At 32.5% G+C, this 11,262-nt stretch overlaps 1 protein-coding gene across 1 annotated transcript; it reads left to right on the top strand.

Annotated features, from left to right (window-relative positions):
• The first annotated feature begins 1,486 nt into the window (after window positions 1–1,486).
• LOC149560569 (peroxidase 5-like) lies at window positions 1,487–2,965 on the top strand. Its single transcript, XM_089823625.1, has 4 exons — window positions 1,487–1,744; window positions 1,827–2,018; window positions 2,105–2,270; window positions 2,371–2,965. Exons 1-4 carry the CDS (start codon window positions 1,532–1,534, stop codon window positions 2,781–2,783), a joined length of 984 nt encoding a protein of 327 aa, XP_089679751.1. The 5' UTR covers window positions 1,487–1,531; the 3' UTR covers window positions 2,784–2,965.
• The last annotated feature ends 8,297 nt before the right edge of the window (window positions 2,966–11,262 follow it).

Genomic DNA, 11,262 nt, shown 5'->3' with positions numbered 1-11,262 from the left:
GAGTGTCATGTATCAGGGATCTTAAGTGGGTAAAATGATCGATACTATGTATCACTAGTATTTTCCTTTGTTATATACATATTTTGTGGTTAGCTAGAGATCAATTAACAATACAAATAATTTAATAGGTCAATTTTATAGCAACCACCATTAGGATTGGTCATAGGGTCTGTTCATTACTACATGTACATGGGCCAACACTCAAAGTATCATTTTATAGTATTGGACTATATTATGGAGTTCTGTGTAGACTTTGAGCCTTTCTTTTTCTCAAAAAGATGAAACAAATTTTCAAGAATACTATGAAAAAATCATAGAAGATGGAACTTGGGTAGACTGTTGATAGATTTATGCAACTTGGACATGGTGACTCAAACTAACATTCATGTGTACCACTTGAAGAGCTAAGTATCTCAGGTCTATAATTTTGATAGCTTAGATACTCCTACACTCCATTTCTCATATCATGATGGAACCCACTACAACATTTTCTTATTCATTAATAACAATGCCAATGTTTGTGTAACATCCATTCTTTAAGAGGATGATGATCAAAGCACACATCATTCTAACCAAGACCTTATGAAGTTCACAATGGATAAAAGAGGTGCAAAGATACAGAGAAAACTGACAAAGAAGATAAATTCTTCAAAATATAAGATGAACATTGGCAAAAATATAATAATCAGATGTATTCCATAAGTACCAAGAATGAGAAAATAATAAAGATAAAAATTATCTTACCATTGCTTTATTGTAGACAAAAATATTAACATTTGATATATATATATATATATATATATATATATATATATATATATATATATATATATATACCCTTCATTTCATATATATATATATAAAACTATTACCATAACCTTGTGTTAGAAGAAAGATGAAATGCTATAACCATGTTAGAAGAAAGATGAAGTGCTATAACCACGTGCACACAATAGAGGTAGCGTATGAAATCGTTTTCATGGTTCCTTCCTTGCAGTGAGGTTTACTGGGTCATTCTATCGAGTAAGGTCAACGTAATTTGTAAAAAACTAATATTACGAAATCAGCCTACAGGACTGACCAGTTCATTGTCATAGACACTGATCTTGAGGCGTCTGCAAAACGACATTTTTATATACACTAATCTCGAGGCATCTGCGAAAGGACATGGTTTTATAAACGTGATAATAATTTGCTAGCTGGCATGGAATAGAATGTGTTAAACAAATCTTCTATCGAGTTGTCAATGGTGGGCGCCGCCCACGTCAGATTAGCCGCCAACAGTGAATGATATAATTAGCAATAAATGATGCAATTGATTAATTCATTTGTATCTTTTAATATCAACAATCGAATTCTATCACCTATCACGAATGGTGTTTGGTCAAATTGGCCAACTTGAGTCGGCTGGCTGGTTCATCGAACATTGGCAGAAGAACCCTTTAAATACCTGGTGCTACCATATCCCATATAAACATCTCATCTCTTTTCAAAGCAAAAACATTGCATTAAGTTATTCAAGCCTTCAGAAATGAAAACAGTTCTAGCACTTGTTACATTGATCCTACTGCATTCAATTCAGAGCAGTGTGGTTGCTGCATCCGGGTTAAAGGTGGGTTACTATCGCCATACATGTCCTGAGGCAGAGGAAATAATAAGCGATGCTGTTGGGAAAGCTGTTAAAGCAAAACCTGGTGTGGCAGCTGCTCTCATAAGGATGCATTTTCACGATTGCTTCGTGAGAGTAAGTATTCTGAAACATTCCAATAGTTTTTCATAGATATAATTAAGGTCATTATTTTTTAAACATGGAGTTGTTCTTGCAGGGCTGTGATGGATCAATCCTCATCGACTCCACAGCAGGAAATGTTGCAGAGAAAGACTCCCCAGCAAACAATCCAAGCCTTTCTGGCTTCGACATAATTGATGCAGCAAAATCAAAAATTGAAGCAAAGTGCCCAGGAGTTGTTTCTTGTGCTGACATAGTGGCATTTGCTGCAAGAGATAGCGCTCACCAAGTAAGAGTTGAATTAAGATGGAATAATGTAGTCTTTTTTGTAAGCTAATGTTTATGAAGAGCTAAGCATGTAAACTCTATGGATAGGCTGGCGGTTTAACGTGGGCTATTGAGGGAGGACGAAGAGATGGAAGAATATCTCGAGCATCAGATATTCCTGGAAATTTGCCACCTCCTTCGTTCGATGTAAACCAGCTGACACAAATCTTTGCTAAGAAACATTTGTCTCAAGAAGACATGGTTACTCTTTCAGGTATTTGCTTTGCTATTGCTGTGGCTTAGATAGTTATGAAATTATTTATTCTTAACGAAGAAGGAAGTTTCTAAAACTAATGATGTTTATATTTTTGCAGGGGCACATTCTATTGGAGTTTCTCACTGTTCATCATTTAGTGCAGATCGTTTGTATAACTTCAGCGGAAAGGGTGTTCAAGATCCATCCATGGATCCTCGCTATGCCCTTCAATTGAAGGGAAAATGTCCAGCTTCCTCTACTTCCTCTAGTGTTGTTGTTCCATTGGATCCCATGACACCTACTAATCTTGACGTGAAATACTACGTCGATCTGGAAAATAAACGTGGATTGTTGAAATCTGACCAGACATTGATGTCAAATGATGCGACTTCAAGGCTGGTGAAGATTAACGCCAAGTATCCAACCATTTGGAGGAGGAATTTTGGTAGAGCGATGGTGAAGATGGGTTCGATTGATGTGTTGACCGGATCGCAGGGGGAGATAAGGAAACGATGTCGCATTCCCAACTAAGGATGAACATAAATAAGCTATTGTTGGTGTAATAGTTTCATTCTTTTATTCAGATCGTGAACTAAGAAGCGGATTGCACGTAAGTGTAAAACTGCCCAATGAAATCAAATAGTTTTTATACAACGATGAGTTGTGTAAATGTATTCATTATTTTATTATTGGTTAAGATTTTTCTCCTTGCCTCTCTGACTCAAAATGAAGAAATGTGTTATACGTTTTTATTAGTCAGAAATATACCTAGCATGGTTTGTAATCCGAGATTCTCAGGTTACCATACTGAAAGGTCAAGGTAATATTCAACTTATAGTGTTAGCACGTTTTCTATATGTAACATCCATTTTAGGAAAAGTTCAAAAAAAGTTAATCTCATGTATTTAGTGTCAAATAATTCATTTTTTATTAATTAAATACTAAATATATATATTTATAAAAATATTTTTATGAATTGAGATAGTATCTTTTTCAGTTTGACTTATATTTAGACAAGGTTGCATTTATCTCATCAATACTACAATAGTTGAGATTCACAAGTATAATACATGAGTATAATAATAGAGCTTGTAAGAACACTAGTCCAACATGTTTCTAGTGCATAAATATTAACACATATTAACCAACATGTATCTAGGATGTATCAACAAGTCCTCATGTTTAGATCCACTAGGCACTACATCTCCATGCGCCTCACTATTGCCACTATAGGATCTCCGAACCACTCTTCTAATAAAGTCAGACGAATTCGACAAATTGATACCATGGGACATAGTTATAGTTTGATATGCCTCAAGGAGATCTTTGACTAGAATACTTCTCATTGAGTATACATGACCCTTCAGATAGTTGTGCTATCTTATCTAGTGTAGGAAGATCACATCCAATATATGGATTTTAATGTAGATGTGATGCATCAACAACTAGACTAGTCTAAGATCATAGCATATACCTACCAACATGATTAGATGACAACTCATCAACTTGAGTAGCATTAGCTGCAATGCTAGACTACAAGTCTACACAATAATCCTTAGCTACATAAACTCTAGCTTGTCCATATGACTCCAAATCTTTTGGAAGAACGGAAAGGTTTTAACCCATAAAACCCCTCTTATTAGGGGGCTATGATAGGTCAAGTAATCAAAACTTATCTACAAATCAACCCTTCCCCTGATCTTTCTAACTCAGATAGTCTATATAGTTCACATTATAAACCAAATAAATTTTTGCATACAATTGTTTGCAAAAATAAAGGGGTGCCTCATCATTCTACAATAACATATGATGTCCCCCCTAACCATCTAGGATATATGAATGGGGAAAACAAGGTGATCCTAATGCTTTGTTACTCTATAGGTTGTCACTACACGTATAGGTAAGTAATCAAGGAATAAAGTGCTTTGAACCATCTATCTCAAAATCTCTAAATATATAGTGCTATATATGATAGATTCTAAAATTGCATGAGATAACATGTGGTGATATGTCTCAATGGATGGATGATCGTAAGGGTTGTACGATTAAATCTTTTAAATCATACTCAAATGCTCAGTTGTAATAGAATGTAGTTTCTCCCTATTAGGGAGGCACTCAACATTTTGCAATGTGCACTCTAGCTTACCTAAAGCATCATACAATAGTGTCATAACAAATTCTCTATGGGTTGTTGTACTCTAGGGAGTGTGGACCTAACATGAAGTTTGTGATGTATTACCATCACGTGTTGATCGATGACTACTAGCCCATATAGTGCACTTTGAACCACTCGATGCAATAATATGTAGGTATATGATGAAATACCGATGGCAATGGAATATATAAATACTATAAATGTGCCCATGTAATTAGATATAAAATTTTCATAAATAAAAAAATCAAACTTAATCTTGTGGGTGGGTGTGTGTGTGTGTGTGTGTGTGTGTGTGTGTGTGAATAAATTTATAAACTACATCCTTCGAACTACATGTAGATGCAAATAATATTTAAAATTTAAAACATAATTTCTAGCTTAAAAACATTAAAAGTTATTTAATTTGACATGATTAAATCAAATATAAAAATATCACCTTAAAACACATGAACATTTAAAATGATACTTTTTTATGCATGAAGGTAAAAGTGGGTAAGACATGAGATGATTATTATAATTACTGCTAAACTAGAATAATAATTATTTTTTAGTGACATTTTAAGAATTAATATTGTAGGATTAGCATAAGTAAATAAATGATATGCTCAAACTGTAGGTTTCTAGTGTTATGATGAAAGCTTTCATTGCTTTAGGGTTACATGACAAGTTATCAAATTAGGGTTAGAAAAATATTATAATTAGGATTTAAATTTATAATGTTAACATAAATATTGAAATCTTTCATTACTTTAGGGGTATAGGATAAATTCTCAAGTTATGGTTTGAAGGAAATTATAACTAGGGTTAAAATTGTTTTTGTGTTAGGATCAACATTTATATTATAGGACAGTGTTTAAGTAACTAATAATTATTTTAACATAATTAGATTGAAAAAATAAAAATAAATAAATATTAACATTCACATTAATAAAATCAAGCAAAAATATTTTAAATATAATACTTCAAAAATAAATTTCAAGTTAACCTCATCTTGGGCGAAGGACTCATGTAGGTGACTAGTCTATCTCTAGCCCCCTTTCACAAAATGAGGGGCTAGGATGGGCATAGATGGGTATTATAGCCTTTAGGTTGCTCATCCAAGTAACTCTTAGCTAAGGGGTACTTAGACAAGAACCCCTTGCCATGTAGGTGCTCATATAAACTCAATAAAGTACCCCTTGGCCAAGGGTTAATTGATTAGGTACTTCATGACAATTATTCCAATTTGTGACAACCATTCATGCAGTTACTTGGGTACGTATTAAAAAAAAATGTCTCTTGAGATTTGTGTCATGTCCTAAAACATTTAAGAGGGCTTAGACTATGACATTTTCAAGGTTCATGGGATGTTTTTTTCTTTAAAATCTATAAATTTGAGGTTATATTAATCAATGATCCATGGGAAATAAGGATTAAAATTGACATTTCCAAACAAAAGAAGGTAAAACATGCAAAGAGATTTGTTTTTTTTGGCATACTATTAGACAGATTTAAAGTCAAGACCTTCAAATATCTTGTATTTTCATATATTTTGGAAGATGTGGTTGAATGTTAACAAGATTGTAAATAATACAAAAGAAATTGGGAACCAACTAACTTATGTAGTTGTTGATAGGTACATTTGGTGGGCATTAAGTTGAATAATAGGCCATTCTCACCTAATAAATTATTTTGTACAAAGGCTTGTATTACTCTAGGAATTAATATTGTTAATGATACTACAGAGACTAAATAATTCAATTTGCATGAGAGAAGCCTAGGGAGTGGTTTGACATACCACCTTTACAAATGAAGACGTTTTCTCTTATCAACAAGACATAGGGCATTTCTTCTCAAGAAAGGTTTTTAATTATAAACATTTTATTAAGTAGCTGAGATGAAAGGAAAATATACCAATTTCTGAGATCATAGTGAGACTAATATATAATATGTTTAGAGATAAAGCTCAAATAATTTCTTTGATTAATGTGTCTTTGGTGTTTCATTGGGCAAAGACTAAATGGTTCTAAATAGGAAACGGAGTAATAAATTTGAACCTAAACACAACTATTTTAGGTGGCAACTATTGGTTAAGAAGGTTGTTGTTGGAAATGTCTTTTCATCTTTGGGGTTTTAACATGTGTTTTTTCTGTCTATATAATATTGCTGAATTTGTCATTCATATTTTCTTTGAATCTCCTTTTCCATCTAGTCCATCACCCATCTTCCTTAGTTAACTTGTTGCCTTCAATACTACCCCTAGTTTGTCATGGATAGAAGTGTGAGTTGGTTTTGAGGAGAGTTTTGATGATGTTGGAATTTTTTTAAATCTATTCAATTTTATAGTGTCTTAAGATTTTTGAAGATATTTTTTGTCACAAATAGAGGAGGCATACCAAGTTTCATGATCAACTAACCCCTCTTTCTATAATTGCTCAGGTTTATTTCTATCATTGATATTGCTAAGAATGTATTCATGATCCTAACATAAGGTTTAAAGTTTTTATTCAAATTCTATATAAGCTTGATATATGTTTCCCATGCATAAAAAGAAATGTTAAGATGGGATTAACTTAAGGCACCTAAATAAGAAGTACAACATGTACATATTACTAAAGAAATTGTGGAGACAAAGAACATGAAACCAAATAGTTGTATGCTACAATATAGGACCATGTAGAAGCTCCTAACATAGATCCACCTTTGGGAACATTTGATTTTCATTAGAATGAAGTTAGAAACAACACTGTGCACTTGTTCTATAGAGGATTGTGTGTGAAATATTTTTTAAAAAAATGTGAGGAGGGAAAAAATTACTCTGTTTATCATTAAGCCTTGATTCTTGGCCTCTTTAAATTTTATGAAGACCATCACCCTTAAATCCTAAGCCCAAACCCTTTGCCTTTGAATATTACTTGACAAAGTTCTTCCCACCACTCACCACCAAGCCCTAAATTGATGAGGACCCCATTTCCTTGTGTAGGAAAGTCAAGAAGGAAATAATTAAAATTCTAGATGCTGAGAAGACTAGTACCACCTCTAGGAAGGGTATTAATTGACTGAGAAAAAGACTAAGAGATAAAAACCCCTGAACTACTCCTAACTTGCCTAAATGAGAGACCTCAAAAAAAAAGTCTAGATCTAGACCTAAACACCTAGCTACTAGAAGGAATTATGGGGAGAAGGAAGAGGAAGAAATAGTAGCAAGGGTAAGGATGAAAATCTCATGGAGGAGGGTCAGAATAGTCCCTTTTCTTCTAAGGTCTCAAATACTTTCAAAACTAATTCCATAACCCCAGATTCTAGTAAAGGTGAGAATATTGAGGAATAGGGAATGATCAGTTTACCAATTAGAATGAGTAACTTGGGCAGTCATACCTAAGAAAAGGTCACTGAGGGAAATGGCGACCTAAAGGGAAAGGAGTTGGTGGGAGACCACACTCAATAGAAAGATTCCATTGTGGGAATGGCTAACAAATTATTGGGTAATCTAGGGGTAGAGAAGCTAGAAAGGTCTATTGTCAATCTAATTAAAAAGAATATAGACTAGAGGATTTGACCGAGTTGCCAATTTTTTGATGCACGTTATGCACTTGGTGGCCACTACCCCCTATCTCATGTAGACTAACAAGGATGGTCCAATCGATGACAAGGAGGTGAAGTTTTTTGTTTACCTTATGCTAGTGTGCTTCATGTTCAATTTTTTTCTTATGATAATTGGTTACTTGCTTCAACTTCGAGCTCTTTTAGGCTTTTATTATGGTCTAGTTTTATGGCCAAGCTTATGTATAGTGTTAATACTTTCATGGTTTTAGTAATACTTATTTTACTATCAAGCTTATGGGTTTTTTTTTGAGATTTAGAAAGGGGGTTGGATAATCTCACGACAATCTCATAGAAAAACTTGAATGATGTTTAATATTGTATTGTAGATAATCAAATCTAGTAATTAGAAGTCTATCATACTCAAATGCTATGTTCAATTTTGTTTATTTTTGTAATAAGATTTTAATGAAGAAACAATAAAAAATAAGATATATTTGTTAATTATTCTTAAACCAAAAATATTCAATTATAATCACCGAAACTATATCTATAAATAATCATTTATTTTAATAAATAAACTTAATTATTAAATAAATTTTAAATTAAAGTCTATTTTGCAACATAAATAAATTACTTATTAACACGTTGCTTTTTATTTGAGTTGTGAAATATTTTTTACTTTATGAAGTGTTTCAAAATTTTATTTTCATTATGAAAGCCTATTCCTCCACATGCTACACACAAGATATGGATCAATATTTATGATGTCTCACTTTGATTGGCATTTTTCTTTCTCTTTTGGCTGAATTTCCTTCTTAGCATGTACCCAATTTCATTTGTATTCTTCCATTTTACTTCATGTACTTCTTTTTGGATATGAATATTTTTAATTTTCCCAAATATATTATCACTTCTTATATTTATTTTTATGTTTGCATGCACATTATTTTGGTCTACATTTGGGCTATCTATACATCTACCCACTTCCACTTTCTCCATGTGCATTAAATAATTTTACTTTTTCTGCATTCTATTGGAGTTTCCAAAACCCTCTTTAATTATGCTTTTGGCCTTTTCGCTAAGTTTAGAAAACTTTCTTATATCTCTTGTATTTGAACACTTTTTCTACATGGTTTCTTAACATGGACTTTTCTCTACATTAGCAAAAAAAAAGATTATGATTTATTATATCATAGTTAAGAGATCGATCAGTTTTGTTTATATAAATGCAATTTTATTTATATATGAAGAGAGTAAATTTACGTGATAATAATAGAATTTGATTGAATCGATCTCTTTTAGTTAATAAATTTAATATAATATGATTACTAAATAACTTCAAACATTTGTAATTAGATGATAGGCTACTTATCTAGGGTTCTTTTGCTAGGAAGTGTCTTGTTCAGCCCATCAAATGGTTCAACCTATGTAATTTTTTTGCCAGAAAAATAAATGGAGATTTCTACAGCATAGCAAGGTTGTTTATCCACCATGTAGTTGCTTGGAGGGAGCACAACCAGCTGCCCCACCAAGGTGTTGCTAGCAGAAACCACCTGACATGTAGAGGAGGGAGGCCATAGAGTAGTGTTAGATACCACCATCACGAGGAAGGAATTTCAGAGTGTTTTTACAACAACTGTATTGTTCATTCCTTCTCCCACCACCGTGCTACTTATAAATGACCACTCTGGTTGTAGAGGATAGAGGGCATAGAGTTTCTTAACAACAACATGCTACTTCAGTGGCACGCTATTATTTTCCATCAAGAGTGGTAACAATTGTATGCTTCTTATCAAGATTTGAATTTGTTGAAGTCTCTTATTTATTTTTCAAGAACACAACATTCTCAAAAGTTTTAGGATTCTTGGCTACATGTTACAGTAAATTCCTAAATAAACTTTCTTGGTTGGGTGAAGATATTTTTTATAGGTTAGTGAGTTCTTGTTGGTTTTAATGATCAGGGTCATTTCCTTTGATAGCTAAATTCTATAGATTTGTTGCATGAATTGAAATGATATATTTCCATATTTGTTTTTTCATCACTTTTCTTGTATATTTTTACACAATGAAATATGACAAAGGCTAAGAGCTATATGTCTTGCACAAAAAGCACCCACACATTTTCAAGAGTTGAAAATAAAATGCTCATAAAGTAGATGGAATTAATAAAGGATCATTTATCATATTTGGATGATCTTATACCTATTAGGGCTGATTTCTTGAGGATGAAAAAGGTCTCCAAATACCTAAAAAAGAAGTTATTAGCATTTGACGGCATGGAATTATGCCCATCTGATCAGGAAAGATTAAAATTACATCTAGATTAAAAAAAAACCTTGGTGGAAATAGCTATCAAGGCTAGGTATATGAAGACCGCATGCTCAATAAGGCCGAACAGGAAGAGGAAATACATTGAATTGGAAATGGGAAGCTAAAAGAGGGTTTTAAGTGTTTGATTGACATAAGCATTGTAGTTGCTTGAAAATTTACCACCATCAATGATAAGGGCCAAATTACTGCAAATAGAAAGTATTTTTGAAAAACATTCATCTTCTTATTTTGGTATTTGATGATTAATTAGAGAGCTTGAAATATATGAACTTTCCATCTTTACTTCTATTTGTTTTATTTCCTTTGCTATTGCTTGTATTCTCAAAAAAATTTAACATTTAAATCAGAAATTAGGAAGCTCTTAGTCTACATTGTTTCTGCATAAAAAATACATATATTAGGGATTTTGGAAGATAATGCTAGATTTAATTTCTATCTCACAAAATATTGGTTTTAAATGATAAGTCGAATGTATGGAGATAATTTTTAACGAATTGAGTTTGCAAGGCAAAGGATTATGACTAGGATTCTTAGACAATTATAGACTTATTTACTCACTTATTTATAATCCTAATTTTGATATTCAAAATTGTGTTGGCATGTTGATTAGAAAAGGGGATTACTCACCCTTTAAAATAGGGGTTCTTTTCTAAATTAGTACTTCAATTTGTAGCAATCAGAGTCTATGTTCTGAGTGTTGGTGGAGTAATGATATGAAAGAGAGATTGGGGGATTTTTTGATAGGAACTTATGCTAATCTAGGAGCTTTGGATGTAAAGTCTTGATTTGGACTAACAAGTGATTTAAATTGAAAAGGGTGAACTAGTTGTTTAGGCTAGTGAAATTAATAGTAGAGTACATGTATTTTTTTAAAATCACTTAGGATTTTGGTTCATAGACTTCCTTGTTCTTTATAATTGCTCCTATATTTGTATATGTAACTTGCAAATGAATTATTAACATAACGGACATGAATACCTAAATTTTTAATCGAGCAAG

This window comes from Cupressus sempervirens, chromosome 4 (assembly GCF_028749045.1).
Source record: "Cupressus sempervirens isolate cs-2001-9-10 chromosome 4, ASM2874904v1, whole genome shotgun sequence".
Taxonomy (NCBI): Eukaryota; Viridiplantae; Streptophyta; class Pinopsida; order Cupressales; family Cupressaceae; genus Cupressus; species Cupressus sempervirens.
This window is presented reverse-complemented; position numbering and strand designations above follow the sequence as displayed.